A 24,520-nucleotide genomic window follows, 5' to 3' on the forward strand; every position below is an offset into this window, starting at 1 on the left:
TTTGAGGCCTGGCTCTCCACTTACTAGCTGTATACTCTTGGGCAAGTTACCTACCTTCCCAGCCCCTCGATGTGCCCATTCATAGCATGGGGACTCATACCTAGTCCATAGTGTTGCTGTAAAGATTAAATTAGTTAATACAAGTAGAGGGCAGCGTCTAGCATCTAGTAAACAGTTGACAATTATTGGTTATTGTTATAGAAAATTGGAGGAGGGAGAAATCATATCTAACTGACAATGGATCAGGAAAGTCTTTATGGAGGAGGTGACATTAAAGGAAAGGTTTAATGCTAATGAAGAGTGATGGTGGGGGGCGGGGTCAAAAGATAGGGAGTTAAAGGTAGAGGAGGTGGTAAGGCGTAGGTTGTGTGAGGCCATGAGTAGATAGATGAGTGGTGGCGTGTGGCAGTGGGAGCCATTGAAAACTAAATCTCCAAAGAGAGACAGGGGTCAAAATGTGGAGGGCCTTGAATTCCAAATTTAAAACTGGAGTTAACCACTGGCTATGAGAGTCATTAAAGATTTCTGAGCAAGAGAAAGAGGAAGCCTTCTTTGGCAGCACTGAAGGCTGACAAATTTGCAGTTTTATCCTTGAGTGTTACGAACTTCAGAAACAACTGAGGACTAATATTTTGATTTAGGGAAAGGAAAGGGGGACAGAAAGGAAGAGATGGAAAAAAGGAGTGAATAACTGAAGGATGATAAGTGGGAGGGGGAGATGAAAAGTGAGCCCGGTGGGAAGGTGGCAGCAAAGCCTGTCTTCCCTAATTCCTCATTCCTGGGGTCACTTGGTGACTGAACTCATACATAACCTCCCTTCTCCCCATTTAAGATTTGAAGTTTCCATCTTTCCTTTAGGGCTTCATTTAACTTCGAGACTGTCCTTTTGGCCTGTGAGCACACGTAGGGCATTAGGACCCAGCGATTGTTGTAGTGAGAGTGGTTGAATCTCGATCTCTCAATTTTTCTCTCGAGCTCCCTCCTCTCCCTTTGTCATTCTAGCTGCCTGCTGCCTCCGCAGCGTCCCCCCGGCTCTCCCTGTGCTAACTGCCTGCGCCTTGGACAGAGCGGGTGCGCAAATCAGAAGGATTAGTTGGGACCTGCCTTGGCGACCCCATGGCATCCCCCAGAACCGTAACTATTGTGGCCCTCTCAGTGGCCCTGGGACTCTTCTTTGTTTTCATGGGGACTATCAAGTTGACCCCCAGGCTCAGCAAGGATGCCTACAGTGAGATGGTAAGTGAAGCAAACGGGTGATGAGGAGCGCACTCCCATGGGATTGCGAGGACCTCTCCCCTTTTTTCCTTCTCGGTTTCTGGTCCCACCCCCTTAGCCCCTATCCCCACCTGGACCCTCCGTTCTCAACAACTTTGCAGCTCGGAAGGAGCAGCTGGGCAAGAGCGATTTCTTTTGTGGGCTATGCTGTTCTGGAGCCACTGAATGCCAGTTGGGGGAGGGGTTGCGCAGCGAATACCCCCCATCCCAAGTAAACCAGAAGGCTGAGACCTGCGTAGCACCTGTCACTGGCAGGAGCCCTTCCCTCCTTCCAGCACACACCCAAAGTCCGGGCAACCAGTATACAAGTCTGATTCCCTCCCTGTGAGCTAAGAGTTTAGCAAGCGGAGAGTTTATTTATTTTAGAGCAGAACAAAAGGGAAAGAGGAAAAGAGCTGGAAAAATGGGCTACTAAAACAAGCAATTTTTAGGGGCTGACTGGTATTCCTCATCCCAGGCAGACAGCTGATAGTATTCCTCCAGCCACCTGGGTATGTATCTGGATCCTTGAGACAAAGCATTCTTGGCCCAAATAAAGGTCACTAAGCTCTTGTTTCTTCCCCTTCTCTCAAGGGAGAGTTAGATGTTTTGTTTTATTTTGTTTTGTGTGTGGGGTAATCTACAAAATCTGCAAAGTCTGCTTTTTCTCTCCCGCAAACAGTCCGTAATCCCCACTTTGCCTTCTGTGGATGACCAGAGCCAGGCCCTCTGCAGGTTTTCCCCTCTGCAGAGTTGGAATCACAGAAGGTGACTAGCCAAAACATCTCCTCTGCAACCTGGGGGCTGGGCTGCTTTCCCCAGTTGGGCGTGATGAGGACTTGCTCTTATGCTGTGGAGTACTAGGAGATGGCAGGGAATGTTTCCAGCACTTTCGGGTCTGTCCCTTCTTCCCCTGTCACTTTGCCTCTTCTTTTCCCCACCCCAGCTGAAGGGACCCTGCTTCTCGTCGCCGTTGCCAGACTTCCAATAATGGGAGGGAGCACATCATTGGGCTCTCAAGGTCAAGAGAGAAAGGAGCTCAGGGGAGGAACAGAAGGGGAAAGAGAAAAGAGGCAAGCCCTTTTAGGGCTGAGGCAGGGAGGAACAGCCTCACACATTGCGAGGAATTCATAGCTCTCCTGAACCCACTGCAGAGCTTTCCAGGGCCCCTTAATGTGAGCTGCAAATGGATGGAGACTGGCAAATTATATTAATAGATGCTCAGAAAATGTTTGCAGGCAGCTCTGGCTTCTGTCTCAGGGTTTAAGCTGGAGCTTTCCATTTCTTCCTCACCGCAGGATCACCCTAGGGTTGAGGAGGGTGACAAGGGTTTAGGTCTAGCCCCAGTGGCAAATCCTTACATGCTTCTCCTTCTCCCTTCCCCTCCTCCCAGCATGTTTGACCAGATGGAATTGAAATCAGGTCAAAATGAGTACCCGAGGCAGCCTGCACTGGGAGAAGAGGGACGGGGTGGGGTAGCAGAAGCCACCAAATGGCTTGAAGAGGTTGGGACAGAGGGACAGGGTGGAGGGGAAATGCCACTATATTTCTGTCTTGGTGGTAGCAGTTTGGTGTTAGATTATGAATAAATGAACATGCTCTTGCTTTACTTTTCATATGTACATATATTTATATATTTGTGTGTGTGCATCATAGGTATTTGTAAGCTTTCCCTAGCCTTAGGGACACACTACCTTTCTTCAGTATACACCCTGCCCTCCAGACCCTAGTCAGCTGCTTCAGAGGCCCCCCCAAGCTGCACCCTAAGTACAGTGTTAGGCTCTGCAGGCAATCCAACTAAGATGGAGTCACCGGGAAGCTTCCTACCAGCTTGGCAGGAGCTCACAAGAAGGACCAGCCACAAATGGGTTTACAGTATGTTTCTTCCTAGAAATGGAGCTGTCTAGTGCAGCCTAATGAAAGGCAGAAGAAACAAATATGAAGATTTCATATCATACATAGGAACATATTTAAATAGATATAGTGTAACACAGCAATATAGAACCATTGTGTGTGGGTGTGTATGCACACTTCTGCACTTCTGTGCTAGGGGCATCTAGAGGGAATGGAAAGATTGTATCTAACTGAGAAGTAGACGTCACAATAGTTTGAAGAGGATTTTCAGACTGCCCTTTTCCAGGGTCCTCTCCTGCATTGAGCATCGGGCCATAGACTGGAGATTGCTCTCTGGCATAAAGCCTACTGCATAGTGCCTGGGCTTGGCCCAGCTTTATTCTCGTTCCCATAGGAAAGGGAGGGAAATTCAGTTCTAGTACAGAGAAGGTGCTCAATATGTATTTGTGGAGTGGATGGGTGAATGAATGAGTCATTGTAGCATTGCCTTGGCTTGTTACCACCCTTCAGATTTCTCTGTTTGGCTCTTGATTATGCAGTTCAGGAGCCATTTCTTGCCTCTTAGAGGGACTCTCTAAGAAGCCCCTGTCTCTCAGAGGCAGAGTCTCTCAGAACCCCAACCCTAGATCAGTTGGGATGATTATCTGGGATTTTTTGTTTTCCATTAAGGAGTGGATTCCTCTGCATCGAGGAGGTTAGTCATGTATTGACTGCAGTGGCATTTCTTATAAGATCTCAAAGCGTTGTTGCTGCTGTTGTTGTTTTAAGATTATTTGTTCTTTAGAACATGTCTGTGAGGTAGATTTAGTGTATTCGTTATTTTTATTTTACTGATGGATAAACTAAAGCAGAACAAGTTTAATGACATATCCAAGGCCAGAAAGGTAAGCTGTTGTTGGAGCAGAGATGAGAAACCAAGTCCATGACTCAATACTCCCAATAGAAGGATCATTAATGGTTAAAACTGTTGGGTTTTTATGGATGCCAGAACTGACAACCGATTCTTGAGAACACCTGGCACAGTCTTCCTCCTTTTATTGTACCAGTTTAACTGCCCAATCCATATTTTCAATTTTGTTTTACTACAGAACCAATTTTTAAAATTTAGATTTTTGATTTGATTTCTTTTTTCTTTTTCTTTTTCTTTTTTTTTTTGCTTTTCTGCCAACTATTTTTTTTTCTTGTTTTAAAATCATTTGTGTAATTCTTAGGTGTTATCTTCTCCAGGGAGAATCATTGCTAAAAAACCAAACAAATGACTATGAACTTTTCTCCTGTTTCTACTGGAGAAGCCAGCAAGGATTAGTGGAAAGAGTGCAGGCTTTATAGTCACACAGGCTTGGGTTCAGGTCCTGCTACTCTTGGTGTCTCCGTTTCTTTATTCTTAAAATGGGGATAAGAATGCCTACCACTTAAGAAACAGACCACCCTAAGGGCGGGGGGTTGGGGGAAGGAGTGCCTACCTTAGAAGGCTGTAAATATTAACTGAGATTATGTATAAAAGTGTCTGGTACAGTGTTTGCTATAGTATGTGTTCGAGAAATGCTTTGGGCGAGGTGATTATCATAAGTAATTCTGTTTTATGCAGTGGTTTCCTAACTGATTTAAATAGCCAGTTTAAGGGATTGAAATCAAGCATTTATATATATATATATATATATATATATATATATATATATATATATATATATTTATGAGATGGACTTTTGCTCTTGTTGCCCAGGCTGGAGTGCAATGGTATGATCTTGGCTCACTGCAACCTCTGCCTCCCGGGTTCAAGCGATTCTCCTGCCTCAGCCTCTGGAGTAGCTGGGATTACAGGTGCGTGCCACCATGCCTGCCTAATTTTTGTATTTTTAGTAGAGATGGGGTTTCACTGTGTTGGTCAGTCTGGTTGCGAACTCCTGACCTCAGGTGATCCACCCATCTCAGCCTCCCAAAGTGCTGGGATTACAGGCGTGAGCCACCACCCCCAGCCTGAAATGAAGCATTTAGAAGAACAAGATGCTATTTTCATGTGCCCTTGTGGACAGACCTTTATGCAATCAATTAATATTGAAAAATCCACACTTGCCGCTGTGTAATGTACAGTGGATCTCATGCAGAACTTCCAGATGCATCTCTGAATAGCCCATTTGGCATGTGTTGTCCCATACCTCCTCCAGATTTAGCAAGTATCATTATAGAGTACTCTAAATCCCACGTGAATTCAACATGACTGGCCACTCCCTTGACTAAATGCCTTTATTAGTTCACTTGAAAATGGGAGACAGCCCTTAAAAGTGCTGGGACGCAGTTTCCTGTGCAGTGACTGGGAACATATAAATAGTTGGCTTGCTTTAAATCTGGTGTTCAGCTTTTTGTAGTAGTGGCTTCATCCTGTAAGCACAGGGACCACATATGAAAAGGTAAGAAAACACCAAAATCCTGGTGACAATAAAGCCAAGAGATTTTGGTCCTGAGGATGACTGGGCAAGTCCCTGATTCTTTGCACCCCCTCATAGTAAAGGTTTGTTGATTTGATTTATTTGTTTATGTGTAGTTAAGTGCCCTTCTGTTTATGTAATCCTGAGGAAACACTCCCAATATGTTTGGGCAGTTTATTTAATGTCCATAGGTAATCTTTTAAGCTTCCAATCACTGCTATTAATTGCTTTCCAACTAGGTAATAAGATAGTAATTTACTGATGTTTAGACTGCTCTCTGAGGTGGTACAGTACATTTATTTTCAGAGAGGAAACCGAGACCCTGAGAGGTGAAGCAGCTTTGCTTAATTCACACAGCCTGCCATCACAAGCTAAACTACATATTAGAGTTTATGTTGGGGAGCTTGTAGCCTCTCAGTATGGACAAAAGCTGAGTTTGTTTCAGACAGATCTTTGACTGACAGTAGGAGTCAGTCTTCTGCCCTAAGATGCAATCTGGGAAGGGTCCACTTTGACTGGTACGATCAAGCATGCCAGCTTCCTCTTTAGGTGGGCATTACATGACAGTGGAAAGTAGAATAGGTCGGGAGTTCAAGACCAGCCTGACCAACATGGAGAAGCCCCATCGCTACTAAAAATACAAAATTAGCCGGGCATGGTGGCGCATGCCTGTAATCCCAGCTACTCTGGTGGCTGAGGCAAGAGAATCACTTGAACTTGGGAGGCGGAGGTTGTGCTGAACCGAGATCACACCATTGCACTCCAGCCTGGGCAACAAGAGGGAAACTCCATCTCAAAGAAAAAAAAAAAAAGAAGGTGTTTAGCATTCATGTGGCAATTTGGCAATTAAATATGTAATGGCTTTTTATTACATTTAAACAATGATCTATGATTCACACGGGCTTTATTTCTTACAGAGATTCAGAAAAATCACACATGAGTCAGTACATTTTGCAGCACTTATGTAGGCTTTATGGTTTAAGATAGCAACCAGGCTGAGATTTTTTGCCAAAATATATTTTTATCAGTGCTTTCTTCTGCTTTCATATAGTTTTTTTTCCTTGTAAATCTTATTGAAGTATAACATATATACTGAAACATGCACATAGCATAAGTATGCAGCTCAAGGAATTTTCAGAACATTCCCATGTAACCCAGCACTCATATTAAGAAAAAGCACATTGCCAGGTGCTGTGGCTCACGCCTGTAATCCCAGCACTTTGGGAGGCCAAGGTGGGTGGATCACCTGAGGTCAGGAGTTCGAGACCAGCCTGGGCGACATGGCAAAACCCCGTTTCTACTAAAAATACAAAAATTAGCTGGGCTTAGTGGTGGGTACCTGTAATCCCAGCTACTTGGGAGGCTGAAGCAGGAGAATTGCTTGAACCCAGGAGGCAGAGGTTGCAGTGAGCCAAGATTGCACTACTGCACTACAGCCTGGACGACAGAGTTAGACTCCATCTCAAAAAACAAACAAACAAACAACACAAAACAAAAAGAAAAAAACAAAAAAAAACCCCACATGACCAGCACCCCAGAAACCTTCCTCATGGCCCCTTCCAGTTGCTACCCCCATCAAGGGTAATTACTATCCTGACTTCTAACAACATAAGTCAATTGTACCTGATTTTGAATTTTATATAAATGGAATTCTACAGTATATTAGCCAATTTATCTTTTCCTTTTACCTAATTGGCATGAGTGAACTGAAGTGGACACTATTTGCCCTGTGTTCTCATTTTGTATTTTGTCCTGTTAGCTGGCTTGGGCTGGTTATTAATTGTAATCAAAGATTAATATTATTTGACAGTTTTGAGCTGTTCAAATATAATATCATTAATATGAGATCATGGATCCTGCTGTGTGGTGAAGAATAAATGACAAAAAGGAAAAAAAAGGTATGACTAAAGAAAGGCTCTGGCTGGGCGCGGTCGCTCACGCCTGTAATCCCAGCACTTTGGGAAGCCAAGCTGGGCTGATCACCTGAGGCCAGGAGTTCTAGACCAGCCTGGCCAACATGGTGAAACCCCGTCTCTACCAAAAACACAAAAATTAGTTGGGTGCGTCAGTGGGCGTCTGTAGTCTCAGCTGTTTGGGAGGCTGAGGCAGGAGAATTGCTTGAACCCGGGAGGTGGAGGCTGCAGTGAGCCGAGATCGTGCAGCTGCACTCTAGCCTGGGCGACAGAGTAAGAATCCATCTCAAAAAAAGAAAATAATAATAAATTAAAAAAATTAAAAGGCTCCATAGGCTGGGCGCATTGGCTCACACCTGTAATCCCAGCACTTTGGGAGGCTGAGGCGGGCGGATCACGAGGTCAAGAGATCAAGACCATCCTGGACAACATGGTGAAACCCTGTCTCTACTAAAAATACAAAAAAAAAAAAAAAATAGCTGGGCATGGTGGCACACACCTGTAATCCCAGCTACTCAGGAGGCTGAGGCTGGAGAATTGCTTGAACCCAGGAGGTAGAGGTTGCAGTGAGCCAAGATCGCGCCACTGCACTCCAGCCTGGCAACAGAGCGAGACTCTGTCTCAAAAATAAAAATAAAAATAAATAAAATTAAAAAATAACAAAAAATAAAAGGCTCCATATGCTTTTGACTCATGTCTGAATCATAATGTCCTCATACCACAAGAATGGATCTGCTTGATTCATCAATGATTTTGTTATTAAAATAATTACTGTGGCTTACAAAAATATGGATTTCTAATTGTGTGGGTTTTTGTTTTTGTTTTTGAGACAGCGTCTGGCTCTATCACTCAGGCTGGAGTGAAGTGGCATGGTCTCGGCTCACCGCAACCTCTGCCTCCCAGGTTCAGGTGATTCTCCTGCCTCAGCCTCCCAAGTAGTTGGAACTACAGACGTGTGCCACCACGCTTGGCTAATTTTTGTATTTTTAGTAGAGATGAGGTTTTGCCATGTTGGCCGGGCTGGTCTCGAACTCCTGACCTCAAGTGATCCACCCATCTTGGCCTCCCAAAGTGCTGGGGTTATAGGCGTGAGCCACTGCACCCGGCCTAATTGTGTGGTTCATTAATGATCAAATGTGTGTGTGTTGCCCTCAGCTGATGCTATGACACTTTGATTATTTACCTAAATCTCCAAAATGCTCATCTGATTTATTGAATCTGAGGGGAAACTGAGGTAATAAAATACTTAGTAATTTTCTCCAAGCAATTTAGTGGCAAAACTAAAATTGGAATTCAGCTTAAGAATCCCAGTCCAAGGATATTGCTAGATGATTGCCTTTGATTGCAGGGGTTTGAGACATTTAACTAAACCCATCTTTTTCCTGTTTTTCTTCCCCCTATACGGAAACTATGGTTTCAGAGCCTGGGTTATTGCAATGGAAAGAACACAGACCTAACAAAGTGAATTGCAAGAGCCTTTTAAGAAAGTGAATCTGTCAACTCTCTTTATTCTTACTATCCATACAATTAAAGTCTTTAGAGACCTAGTTACTATAGACTGAAGACATGTGACCCTTCTATTGTTTAACTTGAGGTGGCCTGGACCAAGCATAATGAGGGGGTTAGCAATAATAGGATTCTTTTTTTTTTTTTTTTTTTTTTTGAGAAGGGGTTTCGCTCTTTTTGCACAGGCTAGAGTGCCATGGTGTGGCCTCGGCTCACTGCGACCTCTGCCTCCCGGGTTCAAGCAATTCTCCTGCCTCAGCCTCCCGAGTAGCTGGGATTACAGGCATGTGCCACTACACCCGGCTAATGTTGTATTTTTAGTAGAAATGGGGTTTCCTCATGTTTGTCAGGCTGGTCTCGAACTCCCAACCTCAGGTGATCCACCCGCCTCAGCCTCCCAAAGTGCTGGGATGACAGGCGTGAGCCACTGCGCCCGGCCAATAGGATTCTTTTGATGTCGCTATTCTACTCCACAGGAGAAGATTGATGGCTTCCTATAATGTCAAGACCCATCCAAGCTTAGTCCCATCTCCAATAAACTAAACATTCCCTCTTTGGAGTCCTAGAAAATAAATCCTGTCTGTACCTACTCAGTTTTCAATGAAAGATTTGATTAAATGGTGTATCCACATGCAGTTTCCGCTTGAGAAACAGAGGAAAAAAAGAAGCAACAGCGGCATAAAAATATACACAGCTGCAGTTTAAGAGGTTAGCTAAACTAAAAAAGTAATATGCCGTTCTACTAAATGGAGAGAAAAAAGATTACTGAAGTTATAGGAACTTGATTTAAAACATGGAGTTTGGCCCCAGGCTACAGATTGCACTATAGTATAGATAAGAGTTTGTACCTGAATAACGGGTGGTTAAGCCCTAGTCAAAAAAGAAGTGTTTCCAGAAGCCATTCAGCCAGCATCTGGAAGTCTTGGCTCCTAACTGACTATAAGAAACTCATCCTGGGCCGGGCACATCACAAGGTCAGGAGTTCGAGACGAGCCTGGCCAACATAGTGAAATGTAGTGAAGTGTCTCTACTAAAAACACAAAAAATTAGCCGGGCATGGTGGCAAGCGCCTGTAGTCCCAGCTACTCAGGAGGCTGAGGCAGGAGAATCACTTGAACCTGGGAGGCGGAGGTTGTGGTGAGCCGAGATCATGCCACTGCACTCCAGCCTGGGCAACAGAGTGAGACTCCATCTCAAAATAAATAAATAAAATAAAAATAAAAATACAAAAATTAGCCAGGCATGGTGGTGCGCACCTATAGTCACAGCTACTTGGGAGGCTGAGGTAGAAGAATCACTTGAATCCAGGAGACAGAGGTTGCAGTGAGCTGAGATCATGCCACTGCACTCCAGCCTGGGTGACAGAGCCAGATTCCATCTCAAAAAAAACAAAAAACAAAAAACAAAAAAAAAAACCCAACTCATCCTGTCTTTTGTGTTTATCACATCAGAAGTTTACAGTTAGGATTTAGGAATTGCCTCTTGAGAACTTTTGTGTTGCTAATTAGAAATGGCCCTTACTGGCCAAGCGTGGTGGCTCACGCCTGTAATCCCAACACTTTGGGAGGCTGAGGCAGGAGGATCACTTGAGCCCAGGAGTTTGAGACAGGCCTAGGCAACATAGTGAGACCCAGTCTCTACAAAAAAATTTAAAAGAGATTAGCCAGGCATGGTGGCACAAGCCTGTAGGCCCAGCTAACTCGGGAGGCTGAGGCGGGAGGATCACTTGAGCCTGGGAGGTCGAGGCTGCAGTGAGCCCTGATGGTGCTGCTGTACTCCCGCCTGGGTGACAGCGAGACCCTCAGAAGTGTTAAGAGGCCGGGCGTGGTGGCTGACGCCTGTAATCCTAACACTTTGGGAGACCGAGGCAGGTGGATCACCTGAAGTCAGGAGTTCGAGAAGAGCCTGGCCAACATGGTGAAAACCAGTCTCTACTAAAAATACAAAAATTAGCTGGATGTGGGGTGCATGCCTGTAAACACAGCTACTCGGGAGGCTGAGGCAGGAGAATCGCTTGAGCTAGGGAAGCATAATTTGCAGTGAGCCGAGCCACTGCACTCCAGTGTGGGTGACAGAGTGGGACTCTGCCTCAAAAAAAAAAGTGTTATGGAAGCCTCTGGGGTCTACATTTTTTCCCCGTAATGTCCCCCTGCTACCATCACCAGGATGCAAACGGAGAAGGATAAGGCAAGTGGCATGTATTTAGGTTAATGAGAGGAAAGGGGTGGGCTTCTCACCACCACCAGGTACCCTAAACCTCAGCTCAGCTCTGCCCCACATGGGTCTGGCCCCTTTCAGCCCAAGGTTTTACTCTGCCTACTGGTCAACCTCTCTCCTAATTTCTCTATGAAAAATCCTTGATTTAATCTAAGATGGGAAGAGAGAGGAAGAATGACTAACACTTTGTATTTCCATATAGGCTCAGGAATAGGGTAGGAACTATGGTGAGGTGGAATTTTAAATAAGGACAGTCTCTGACAAGGCAGGTTTAGGGAGAAGTGAGTGAAGCAGGGTCGTGCAAGTGTAGCGTCAGAGCCTACCTTTATTTAAAAGTTTCATATCTTGTTCATCATGGATATTATTTACCTAATCAGTGAGTGTTTTTGGTGCCCTCTTAAATTTTCCACCCAAGGTAAGTAGCCTTGCTGACTTTACCTTAGTCCAGGCTTGTTCAGGACCTTTCAAATAATTTGCTCAGAGACACCCAACTAGAAAGCGGCAGGAGCACTTTGGAAAGTTAAGGCAGGCCACATAGCCAGGGGCTGTCTCTAAAAAAAAAATTTAGCCGGGCATGATGGTGCATACCCTGTAGTCCCAGCAACTTAGGAGGCTGAGGCAAGGTGGGAGAATTGCTTTTGAGCCCCAGAGGTAGAGGCCGCAGTGAGCTCTGATCCCACCACTGCACTCCAGCCTCAGTGACAGAATGACAGTCCATATCAAAGAAAAAAAAAAAGGCTAGAAAGTGGCAGAGCTGGAATTTGACGCTAAGTCTGTTTGCATCCAAACCATGCTTTTTTCTAAACCATTAGTCTTTTAAGAGTCCTCATAGGCATTTATCTTGGGCCACTCATGATAATTAATCCATTAAGTAAAGGTGCATTCCCTTGTTAATATTTGTTCCAAATCTAGAGTGTGTGAACACTATTTTAAGTGCCAGATGCTTCTGAGAGGTCAAGTTGGCTCTCTGCCTCATTCTTACACTTGTCTAGCATTTGGCACTTTTGACTATCCTCTTCTTAAAACTTATCTTGGTGTCCATGACCTGGTCTCTCCTGGTTTTCCTCCTGCTTTTCTAACCATACTTTCTTCTATCTGCTTTGTGGACTCTGTCTTTCCATTTCTTTCTTTTTTTTTGAGACAGAGTCTTGCTCTGTTGCCCAGGCCGGTGCCATCTTGACTCACTGAAACCTCTGCCTCCTGGGCTCAAGTGATTCTCGTGCCTCAGCCTCCCAGGTAGCTGGGATTACAGGTGCGTGCCACCACGCCCGGCTAATTTTTGTATTTTTTTTTTTTTGTAGTAGAGACAGGGTTTCGCCATATTGGCCAGGCTGGTCTCGAACTCCTGGCCTCAAGTGATCTGCCCGCCTCGGCCTCCCAAACTGCTGGGATTACAGGTTTGTGCCATCACGCCCGGCCTCTCTTTCCATTTTTTAAATGTCTGTCATGCATTTTTTTTCCCATTGTATATACCCTCCCTGGGCATACTAATGACTATCCATTCTCTATCTTTAGTCCAGACTTCTCTTACTGAGCTGCCTTACCAGTCATCTACACTTGGATGCCTTAGAGGTACTTCAACTCAAAACCCCCAAATTGAGTTCCTCATTCTTTCCTGATCCCTGACCCCCGCATTCTGTTCCTCCTGATTATCTGATACATACCCATACTTAGAGAATAGTAACACCTATCTATCTCTCCAGCACCCAAGCCAGAGACCTGAGAATCATTCTTGACTCTTCCCTTTCCCTCAGTGCCCACATCCAATGAGACACCAAGTTCTGTAGAACTTTTTTTTTTTTTTTTTGAGACGGAGTCTTGTTCTGTTGCCCAGGCTGGAGTGCAATGGCGTGATCTCGGGTCACTGCAACCTCTGCCTCCTGGGTTCAAGCAATTCTCCTGCCTCAGCCTCCAGAGTAGCTGGGACTTATAGGCGTGTGCCACCACACCTGGGTAATTTTTTTTGTATTTTTAGTAGAGACGGGGTTTCATCATGTTGGCCAGACTGGTCTCGAACTCCTGACCTCAGGCGATCCACCCGCCTCGGCCTCCCAAAGTGCTGGGATTACAGGCGTGAGACACTGCAACCGGCCAGATTTTGCTTTCAAAGCATTCCTCTACTCTGTCCCCTTCCCGTGTCCTCACTGTCATTATGCTAGTCCACATCTCTTACCTGATCTCTTTGTTTCCAGGCATATTTCCCTCAATTCATCCTCCACACTATTTCTAGAGGGACCATCTTTTCTCTCTCTCTTTTTTTTTTTTTTTTTTTTTTTCCAGACAGGGTCTTGGTCTGCCGCCCAGGCTGCAGTACGTTGGCACGATCACAGCTCACTGAAGCCTTGAACTCCTGGGCTCAGGCAATCCTGCTATCTCAGCCTCCCAAATAGCTGGGACTACAGGCACACACCGCCACGCCCAGCTAATTTTTTAAAAACTTTTTGTAGAGACAGGGTCTCACTATCTTGTCCAGGCTGGTTTGCACTCCTGGGCTCAATCGATCCTCCTGCCTTGGCCTCCCAAAGTGTTGGGATTACAGGCGTGAGCCACCATGCCTGGCCTATTTCCAGAGGGAATTTCTTTAAAAGTTCCTCCTGGCTTATAAGACAAAGTCCAGCTCCACAGCAGAACAGATGCTGTTCTCCATGATCTAATTCATATTTATCTCTCCTATTTCATGTCTCACCTCCTTCCCTTCCCTCTATCACCCTATGCTGAACTGAAGTGGTATTTGGCCATATTTGGTGTGTCAGGGTCTTTGCTCATCCAGCTTCCTCTGCCTGCAGTGCCATTTCCTTTTTTATCTTGCAAACACCTGCTCTACTTTTTTTTTGAGATGGAGTTTCAGGCTGGAGTGCCTCACCACCTACTTTTAAGATTCCACTCCAAATTTTCTGTCACCATCTAGGGAGATTTGACCACTCCCTCTGGTGTGCCTATACTGTTCCTGCTACATAATTGTATCCAGCACTTATAACACTTTATTGCACTTATGTATTTACATATCCGCTCTTCCCCTTATAAACTTCAAGCTTCAGGAAGACAGGACCTTTGAATAACTGACACTTATATCCAGAGTGTCCAGTACAGTGCCTAGCACAAGGAGGCACTTAATAAATATTGAACTCAGATGAGAGCACCTCCTGGAAAGCAAAAAAAAAAAAAAAGAAAGAAAAAAGAGAAAATAAACATTGAATGAATGAATGGATACTAAAAGAAAACAAAGCAGTGGACCAACCCAATAAGACACTTGATAAAATCTCATCAATTTACTCCAAAATGAGGAACAGGCCAAAATGGATAGTGAAAAATATGAATGATCTGTAACTCTAAGATCAATATAATTCTGTTACTTTGTGATCTTATATAGATCTCTATTTATGTACCACTAACTGTGCTGCTTTATGTTGTTTACATATCTGTTTCCCCCTACTAGTCTGAAAGCTTCATGACCCTGTCTAATTTATCTCTGTATCATTGATGCAAAACCCATAATAGGTGTACAATAAATATTTCTTGAATCAAAATTAAGGAATGAGGCTGGGCGCAATGGCTCACACCTGTAATTCCAGCACTTTGGGAGGCCAAGGTGGGCAGATCACCTGAGGTCAGGAGTTCGAGACCAGCCTGGCCAACATGGCGAAACCCCATCTCTACTAAAAATACAAAAAAAAAAAAAAAATCAGCCAGGTGTGGTAGTGCATGGTAGCTATGCGGGAGGCTGAGGCCGGAGAATCACTTGAACCTGGGAGGCGGAGGTTGCAGTGAGCCAAAATTCCACCACTGCACTCCAGCCTGGGCGACAGAGTGAGACTCTGTCTCAAAAGAATAAAAATAAATAAATAAAATAAAATAAAATTTAAGGAATGAAGCTAGCCAAAGTAGCTTCTTATAAAGGTTTGGGGATTTATCTCAATGAAATGAGAATGATTTTGTCTTACTATATTTTAAAGATATATAAAGGGCTGACATTTGCATACATTTTTATTTTTCTATTTTCTCAGCAAACACTTTCATTTTTATAGATTCTACAAATATAAACTCCAGCTTCGCTCTTTTCTGAAATATAACAGATTCCAATTTAGGGAAGTTCAAATTAGTGAATCTTTACCATACTGTGCCTTACCTTGTTTCATTTTGCTTGGTATTCATATGCATCTGGGTTTTGACAAAGCAGGCACTAGAAAATATGGATGTGGCTAACATGTACCAGTTTTTATGGGCCTAGTGAATTTTTAAAAATTTCTTTTTATTTATTTATTTATTTATTTATTTATTTATTTATTTTTGAGATGGAGTCTTGCTCTGTCGCCCAGGCTGGAGCGCAGTGGCACGATCTTGGCTCACTGCAACTTCTGCCTCCTGGGTTCAAGTGATTCTCCTGCCTCAGCCTCCCGAGTAGCTGGGATTACAGGCATGCCCCACCACACCCGGCTAATTTTTGTATTTTTAGTAGAGATGGGGTTTCACCATGTTGGCCAGGCTGTTCTAGACCTCCTGACCTCAGGTGATCTGCCCGCCTCGGCCTCCCAAAATGCTGGGATTACAGGCGTGAGCCACTGCGCCCGGCTAAAAAAAAGTATTAATGCTATTTATGATTTATAATCATAAATGTTTTTAAACTATAAAATCAAATTATTTGCCTTATTACCTTTGGTGCTTGTCTTAGTCCATTCAGACTGGTATAATAAAATAGCATAAACTGGGTAGCTTACAAACAACAGAAATTTATTTCTCACAGTTCTGTAGGCTGAGAAGTCCAAGATCAAGGTGGGAGCAGTTTGGTGTCTATTGAGGGCCCACTTTCTCTTCACAGATGGTGCCTTCTAACTGTGTCCTCACATGGCAGAAGGGGCAAGTCAGCTCTCTGAGGCCTCTGTTATAAAGGAATTAATCTCATTTAGGAACACTCCACCCTCATGGACATAATCATTTCCCAAAGCCCCACCTACTAATACCATCATCTTGGGGGTTATGATTTCAACATATGGTTTTTGTTGGGGACACAAACATTCAGACCATAGCAAAGATGCTACTAAGGTTTAAATCACAGGGATTCCAGCAGGTTGCTTGTGTTTGGAATTTTTTTTATTTTTTGATGGAGTCTCACTCTGTCGCCCAGGCTGGAGTGCAGTGGTGCAATCTCAGCTCACTGCAATCTCCATCTCCCGAGTTCAAACCATTCTTGTGCCTCAGACTCCCAAGTAGCTGGGATTACAGGTGCCCGCCACCACTCCTGGCTAATTTTTGTATTTTTAGTAGAGATGGGGTTTCACCATGTTGGCCAAGCTGTCTCCAATTCCCGGCCTCAGGTGGTCTGCCCACCTCGGCCTCCCAAAGTGCTGAGATTACAGGTGTGAGCCACTGTGCCTGGCCTCTTAGTTTAATTACATATAATTAAGATAAGAAAAATTATATATAATGGGACACCAGTGGCTGGTGTGAAAGGGGAATGGAGGGAGGGAAGGAGGACTCTGCTTGTGTTTTCTTCATTCTAATGTTAAAATCATGGTTAATGCAGTAATTTCCTTACAATATTCTCACTCTAGAAACGTGCTTACAAGAGCTATGTTCGAGCCCTCCCTCTGCTGAAGAAAATGGGGATCAATTCCATTCTCCTCCGAAAAAGCATTGGTGCCCTTGAAGTGGCCTGTGGCATCGTCATGACCCTTGTGCCTGGGCGTCCCAAAGATGTGGCCAACTTCTTCCTACTGTTGCTGGTGTTGGCTGTGCTCTTCTTCCACCAACTGGTCGGTGATCCTCTCAAACGCTACGCCCATGCTCTGGTGTTTGGAATCCTCCTCACCTGCCGCCTGCTGATTGCTCGCAAGCCTGAAGACCGGTCTTCTGAGAAGAAGCCTTTGCCAGGGAATGCTGAGGAGCAACCCTCCTTATATGAGAAGGCCCCTCAGGGCAAAGTGAAGGTGTCATAGAAAAGTGGAAGTGCAAAGAGTGGACCTTCCAGGCAGTTGCGTCCATGACACCAGGAAGATGTCAGTGTGTGTTTTTCATTTGATTTATTTATCTTGGGGAAAGTGAAAAATGTAATCTGCAAGTTAATGACCCTATTGGCTTGTGTACATCTATATGCTAAAATGACTTCCCCACATTGACATTTGTGCGCCACCTTTAATCACTCTGGGGCAACTCTCACATCTTGCTGCATGTACATGTATACGGCTACTATTGAAGTGTAATTGTGAGATGGACTCCAACAAGCATGTGACTGTGAGATTGTGTGTGGGAAAATGTATTTAACTACTCTCTCTGTGTGTGTGTGCGTGTGTGTGTGTGCGCGTGCACACGCACACACAAACAGAGAAGGCTCTGATCTTGAGCTAATCCTGCACAGGCATCCTTCCCTTTATAGATTGATTCCAGCAAAGGCAGAATAAAACAAATTTCCTATAAAGAGAATCCTGATATGAAACAAGTCATGTAGTCTCATGGCCGGGAATCTCTCCACAGATGCTAAAAACTTAAACTTACTACTTTAGGAGAAAAAAAAAACATTCTATTTCGGACACTAAGTTATATATGAAATTAATTAGGCTCTAGTCCAACAGTTGTTTACATTTTAAATAGTCCATATTGAATTTAATTAAAACAAGGGATGCATGCAGTCAAATTGATAGTTTAATTCTTCAAGTGATAATATAGGAAGTTTCACCTTGCCTTTGTCCAAGCCCCACCTATTAAAACCCTTTACTCACAGTTTGAAACTGAAGCAGTAAACTTGTTTCCAGACATCTTTTTCAGATTGTCTTAAGCCCAAAGTTGCCTCACTTCCACTATTCTCAGCAGCCAACCAGGATTTGGCAGCTGCTCCACTGTTAGGGTTGAGGGAACAGGGATCAGTCCTGTTAGAAGTCTGTGAGCCTCAAACTCTACCTGTTCTCTGCAATCATCCAAAATTTGAAAAAGAAGCTATATCCAGTGTTTCATTGCCAAACAGATTCACTACTCTTACTGATTCTTCACTGAGCTTTGCTAGTATAAGCAGAGTTCCAAGTCTCCCCTAGGGTTATCTCTACATCTCTTTATCATTCCAGTGGGTGGGGTTTAGCTGGGGGAAGGACATTTCATAAGGGTTAGTTGGACTGAGCAGTATGGACATTTGCTTTTTTCATTACGTACTGTTGTTTTTCCTTGTTAGGTGTGCTTTGGTGGTTTTAATATTATTGTGCCAGGGATGGGGAAATGGGGGGGTGTGTGTGGGAAGAATACTTATTATTGTGTTTTCTTCAGTGTAATTGTTCTTGGTAATTGATACCTCTCTGTTTTATTTCTCTCATTCTTTCAAAATAAAACTTTTTGAAATTTGGAGGAAACTGTGTGGACAAATACTGAAAATCTGGAAAGTAAGGATCATATCAAAGGATTTAGCCTCTCTTTTTCTGAGTCTGGCTGAAGGAGGAGAGGAAAGAGAAGAGGGAGTTTAATCACTTAATATGCTAATGAGGTTGCCAACTTTCCAATTTCTTTTTTTTCTTTTTCTTATTTTTTTTGAGACATGGTCTTGCTCTGTTGCCCAGGCTGTAGTGCAGTGATGTGATCACAGCTCACTGCAGCCTCAATCTACCAGGTTCAAGTGATCCTCCCACCTCAGCCTCCCGAATAGCTGGGACTACAGGCATACGCCACCATGCCCGGCTAATTTTTTATTTTTTGTAGAGACGGGATTTTGCCATGGTGCCCAGTCTGGCCTCGGACCCCTGGGCTCAAGCAGTCTTTTTGGCCCGGCCTTCCAAAGTGCTGAGATTACAGGTATGAGCCACCTCGCCTGGCCCAACTTTCCAATTTTATTTACGTTCCCCCACACTTTTGTGATGTTAGCACGCAAGACAGAAAGCCACATAATTAGTATCTCAATACAATTTCCAGGTTTTAGGAGTTTTGCTTAATTAGGTGATGCCAAGGGAAGTTAGAAAAATGATTTCGGAGAAAATTGAAGGTGTATCAAAGGTGAATCACTATCTTTCACTATATATATATATCTCCACAAAGTGGTACAAGTTGCACTGCCACAGACTTGTCACATTAGGCAAGATATTTCACCACTCAGGGCTCCAGTTTAATCATCTACAAAAAGAAGGATGTTGAAACCTTAAATTTCCTTCCAATTTACATTTCTTTGAGCCTATGAAACATGATTAAAAACATGAAAAATGATTCAAGAAATTTTCAATTTTATTAAAGAACATCTATCAGAAAAAATTGAAGAGCCTCAGTTGTCATGCATGATTAAATAAGAGTTGGTGAAACTATTCTGAAAACCATATATGATGTGGTAAACTTATTTTTGCTGTATCCTTTCCCAACTACAGAAACTTAAACTTTGATTATTCATCTCTAAGATTGCAGTCCTCCCCGCCCCCCGCCAAGTTTGCCTAAAGTTTATAGGTATGTTTTGGTCTCAACAACTCAGTGAGAGTCATTAAATTTATCTTTTCTCTGTTATTCCTACTCTAATGAGAGATTAAATTAGGGACTAAGCTGAGAGCTCAGACTAAACCCTTGTTGCTGTTTTCAAGGTCAATTAACTCCTCATGGTTAGGAATAGTTACATGTTGACAGCCGGTTTATAGAAAACCTTGGAGGATATCCATACCCATTGTCGGTAAAAGGAGGGCAGATCCAGCCTTTCTTTCCTCCCACGCCCTAGGTTCACACGGGGAAAGCGACAGGCCCTTTAACTTAAGTCTCGGCCAGGGAGAAGCCACCTTTATTGTGAAATTTGCGGTTTCACATTTTCCTACAAAGTCCCGACATCTGGGGTCAGCCTAGGCAAAATAATCACTATAATTGATCATGTTAAATTCAAGAACCGAGACACGAATGGTCCCATTATACGCAAAATGACGAATGCGAATATTCTTATATTCTTAGCCAGCCAATCAGCTGACACCAGCAGCAACGGCCCACTCGCTGCTCTCCTCACCGGCCCAGGTGGGTGGGGTAAGCCGCTCTCCGTAATTGGGTCTACGTCAGCGTCTTCGCGCGCGCGCCACCTCCCGCCACCGAGCCACCCGCCACCTCTAGCCAATCAGGCTTCAGCTGAGTGCGTTGCTCCGCCCAGCCGCCCCTCAGGGTCTGCGCGGAAGCGCATGCGTGGGGTGGAGTCAGCTTCTTTGAATTCCGGAGGCGGCATTCGGTGGTAAGAGGCCTGTGCGGCTGCAGGTAGAGTGTCTTAGGTGAGGAGGTACTTTTAAGCACCGCGCGAAATGGGGGCGAAGAGAATTTTTTGACTTTTGAGGGTGGGACTATCCTGCAAGGTGTGACTGCGGTCGGGTTTTCCGTAGCCAGTTTCGCTCCAGGGATCCTTGGGAAGCGCTGAGATGGTTCAACTGGGTGGGGTCAGAAGCTGCTTCCCTGCCCTTCTTTCCTAGGAACCTAGGAAATAACTCGGAACCTGTAACGTCCCACTGGTTTGGACATATTCCTCTCCTGATCTGGACTCATCTGTTCCAGGGAGGTGGGATTGAGTAAGTGTCATTCCGACCATTCCTTTAGTTTTTCCTATTTGCAGCCAAAAACTTAGAAGTCATTTTTGGTTCCTCTTCCCTTTTCCCTACATCCAATTCTTTTATCACGGCCTACTCTGTCTAACTCCAAAACATTGCACGAATCCAATCATTTTCCACCTCTACACCCTAGGCCTAGTGCAGGCTACAGTCAAACCTCTTCTGGACTTCTGCGACAGCCTTTTATTTGGTTTCTTGCCGCTCCTTGACCTCTAACATTCTCGTCTCTGCACTGCAGCTAACATGATCGTCAAACACAAATCAGGTGGTATTGCTCCCCTCCCTAACCTTTCCCCCTTCCCCTATGTTTTCCCATGACATTTAAAATCCAAACTCCTTACTCTGGCCTGCAAATCCCAATATGAACTTAGTCCCTGGCTACGTTCTGACTTCATCGCTCATTACCTTTTACCTCTTTCATTCCACTCCCTCCAGACTGATGTTACTACTGTTTCTTTTCGTTTCTCTTTTCTTTTCTTTCTTTCTGTCTCTCTCTCTCTCCCTCCCTCCCTTTCTTTCTTTCTTTCCTTTCTTTCTTCTTTCTTTTGACAGAGTTGGGCCAGGCGTGGTGGCTCACGCCTGTAATCCCAGCACTTTGGGAGGCTGAGGCAGGTGTGGGTCACTTGAGGTCAGGAGTTCGAGACCAGCCTGGCTAACATGGTGAAACCCAGTCTCTACTAAAATACAACAAATAGCCGGGTATGGTGGTGTGCGCCTGTAATTCCACCTACTTGGGAGGCTGAGACAGGAGAATTGCTTGAACCCGGGAGGCGGAGGTTGTGGTGAGCCGAGATAGAGATCGCGCCACTGCACTCCAGCCTGGGTGACAGAGTGAGACTGTCTCAAAAAAAAAAGAAACAATGTCTCACTGTGTTGCCCTCAGCTTCCCAAAGTGCTGGGATTATAGGTGTGACCCACCTTGCCCAGCCAAGCTGCTGTTTCTTTAACACATAAAGCTCTTTTCGCTTTAAGGTCTTAGTCTTAGCATGTCTTCCTCTTCTCTCTCCATGAAATACTCTTCCACCAGATCTTCACAGGGCTGGTTCCTTCTTGGCATTCAAATCTCAGTTTAAAGGTCACCTCAGAGAGGTTTTCTCTGAACACTTATTACAAAGTTACAATGTAGCTTCCCATCTCCACTTCATTTCTATCACATCACTGTGTATTATATTCATTATTGTTTACTTTTCTTCCTTTTTTTTTTTTTTTTTTAGACAAAGTCTTGCTGTGTCACCCAGGCTGGAGTGCAGTGGCGCAATCACGGCTCTCTGCAGCCTCGACCTCCGGGGCTCAAGCTATTCTCCTGCCTCACCCTCCTGAGTAGATAGGACTACAGGCACGTGCGGCTACGCCTAGCTAATTTTTTAAATCTTAAGTAGAGACATTGTCTCACTGTGTTGCCCAGACTGGTCTTGAACTCCTAGGTTGAAGGGATCTTCCATCCTCTGCCTCCCGAAGTGCTGTATTACAGGTGTGAACTACCATGCCCACTCTTAGTTGTATACTTATTTACTGACTCTCACCTCCCCCTTCAGTGTAAGTGTCATGAGAGCAGAGATCTTGATTGTTTTATTATTTTATCCCTGGTAACTAGACTTGTGCTTGGCAAATAGATGACATTTAGTAATTATTTATTAAGTGAATAAATGGGAATATTTATCTCCTGAAAATGCTTAGTCTGGCCACCAGTTTGGCTTTTGAACTATGCTGCTTTAACTTAGCACTGACAAATTTAGGAGCATAAAGATTAAAAGCAAAATCAAGGAGAAGTGGGGAAAATAGGAGTGGAGAAAGTAAGATTGAGTTATTGAGATGGATTAGTTTTTTTGTTTGTTGTTTGAGACAGGGTCTCACTGTGTCACCCAGGCTGGAGTGTAGTAGTGCAATCTCTGCTCACTGCAGCCTTCACCTCCTGGGTTCAAGTGATTCTCCTGCCTCAGCCTCCCGAGTAGCTGGGATTACAGGTGTGTGCCACCATGCCCAACTAGTTTTTGTATTTTTTAGCAGAGACGGGGTTTCCTCATATTGGCCAGGCTGGTCTCAAACTCCTGTATGCCTGACCTCAAGTCAGGCCCACCTCGGCCTCCCAGAGTGCTGGGATTACAGGTGTGAGCCACCATGCCCGGCCGAGATGGATTAGTTTTGGACCCACTTATATGACATAGCCATTCTAAGAGAGAACTTGCATATGTTGCCTGTACTCTTACTGGTTTTTTCCACTAGAAAGCTAGTTCAGCTGATGAATGTTACCTTGTCAGGTTGTTTCTATTTCTATTTAGGGCAAGGACTTTCTGAGAAAGTCAACCTCTAGATTTTGTTTCCTGGATTGTTGTCAACTTATTTATTGTATGCCTGTTGTATGCTACCTATTGTATACTTAATACTGGAAACACACCGTGTCTCTGTGGAGAAAAAAGGACTGTTTGGCTGATTAATGATAACTTAACACTTGTTTCTGTGTAGAACATATGCAGTAATGTCACCTCAAAAGAGAGTTAAGAACGTCCAGGCACAAAACAGGACTTCACAAGGTAGTAGTAGTTTTCAGACCACGCTTTCAGCCTGGAAAGTAAAACAGGATCCAAGCAACTCAAAGAACATCTCAAAACATGGACAAAACAGTCCAGTGGGAGATTATGAACATGCTGATGATCAAGCTGAAGAAGATGCTTTGCAAATGGCAGTGGGATATTTTGAGAAAGGTAAAGGTGGATTTTTTTCCTTATGAAACTCCTATTTCTGTAAAAATATTCTAGTCTTTTTTTCTTAAGAATTTTTAAAGGAAAGCATAATTTTGCTCATTCATGCTTTTGTTTATTTAATAGACATTGAGCAATTACTACATATCAGTATGCTAGGCACTAGGAACACAATGACAAAACTTACTAGCAGAGTGGTTCCCAAACGGCTGCATATTGGGATCACTTGAGAATCTTTTTTTCTTTTTTTTTTCCCTCCCTCTCTACCCCTTTGGCTCTGAGAATCTTTAACAAACAAACTGATGTCAGGCATCTACTCTTAGACTTTCTGATTTTATTGGTATGGGATGCAACCTGGCATAGGGATTTTTTTAAAGGCTTCCTAGGTGGTTCCAATGTATGGTAAAGTTTGGGAACTACTGTCCTAATATTGAAACAGGTTGTAGTCTAAGTTCAGTGCTTTTAGTTTAGAATAGGAATGTCAGGGCATAATCCAGCTTTCCTCACTGAAGTTGCTATCGCTGTTAAATATTCTTTAGTTAAAAACATCTTTGAACAGTTTTTGGGAAGACACTTCTTACATAAACTCCTTTATTTATTTTTGGAGACGGGGTCTTGCTCTGTTGCCCAGGCTGGAGTGCAGTGGCATGATCATCGTACGTTTAACCTTTTGGGCACAAGTGATCCTCCCATCTCAGCCTCCTGAGGAGCTGGGACTGCAGGTGCGTGCCAGCATGCCCAGCTAGTTTTTAATTTTTTTGTAGAGATGGAGTCTTGTCATGTTGCCCAGGCTGGTCTCAAACTCCTGGCCTCAAGTGATCCTCTTACTTTGGCCTCCCAAAATGCTGGAATTACAGATGTGGGTCACCACGCCTGGTTATTAAGCTATTCCTTTAAAGAGTTCCAAATTGTTATTATTGAGGCCGAAGACTGAAATAATTTTAAAGGTCTCACTATTTAATATTGTTTCTTTTTTCAGGTCTCATTAAAGCTTCACAGAATAAAGATAAAACCTTGGAAAAACACTTGAAAACTGTGGAAAATGTGGCTTGGAAGAATGGGTTAGCTTCAGAAGAAATTGATATTCTATTAAATATTGCACTCAGTGGCAAATTTGGTATGTTGAA

General features: G+C 43.9%; 2 protein-coding genes across 15 annotated transcripts in view; both read left to right on the forward strand.

Moving 5' to 3' along the window:
- Positions 1 to 923: 923 nt before the first annotated feature.
- On the forward strand, positions 924 to 18,501 carry TMEM35A (transmembrane protein 35A). Its single transcript, XM_004064507.3, has 2 exons — positions 924 to 1,236; positions 16,720 to 18,501. The coding sequence occupies exons 1-2, from the start codon at positions 1,117 to 1,119 to the stop codon at positions 17,101 to 17,103; spliced, it is 504 nt and encodes a 167-aa protein (XP_004064555.1). The 5' UTR covers positions 924 to 1,116; the 3' UTR covers positions 17,104 to 18,501.
- Positions 18,502 to 20,251: 1,750 nt separating this feature from the next.
- Positions 20,252 to 24,520, forward strand: part of CENPI (centromere protein I) — a 68,592-nt gene continuing 64,323 nt past the window's right edge. For 2 of the 14 annotated variants that reach the window (XM_031005870.3, XM_055376563.2), the window contains exons 1-5: positions 20,282 to 20,350; positions 20,560 to 20,655; positions 21,909 to 22,165; positions 23,158 to 23,396; positions 24,373 to 24,510. In XM_031005870.3, the coding sequence (XP_030861730.2) occupies positions 23,171 to 23,396; positions 24,373 to 24,510 (364 nt within the window). In that variant the 5' untranslated portion in view covers positions 20,282 to 20,350; positions 20,560 to 20,655; positions 21,909 to 22,165; positions 23,158 to 23,170. Of the gene's footprint in view, positions 20,365 to 20,559; positions 20,656 to 21,908; positions 22,166 to 23,157; positions 23,397 to 24,372; positions 24,511 to 24,520 lie in introns of all 14 variants that reach the window. The other 12 variants (XM_055376560.2, XM_055376562.2, XM_055376556.2 and 9 more) reach the window with 12 other exon arrangements.

The sequence above is a fragment of the Gorilla gorilla genome, chromosome X (genome assembly GCF_029281585.2).
Source record: "Gorilla gorilla gorilla isolate KB3781 chromosome X, NHGRI_mGorGor1-v2.1_pri, whole genome shotgun sequence".
NCBI lineage: Eukaryota > Metazoa > Chordata > Mammalia > Primates > Hominidae > Gorilla > Gorilla gorilla.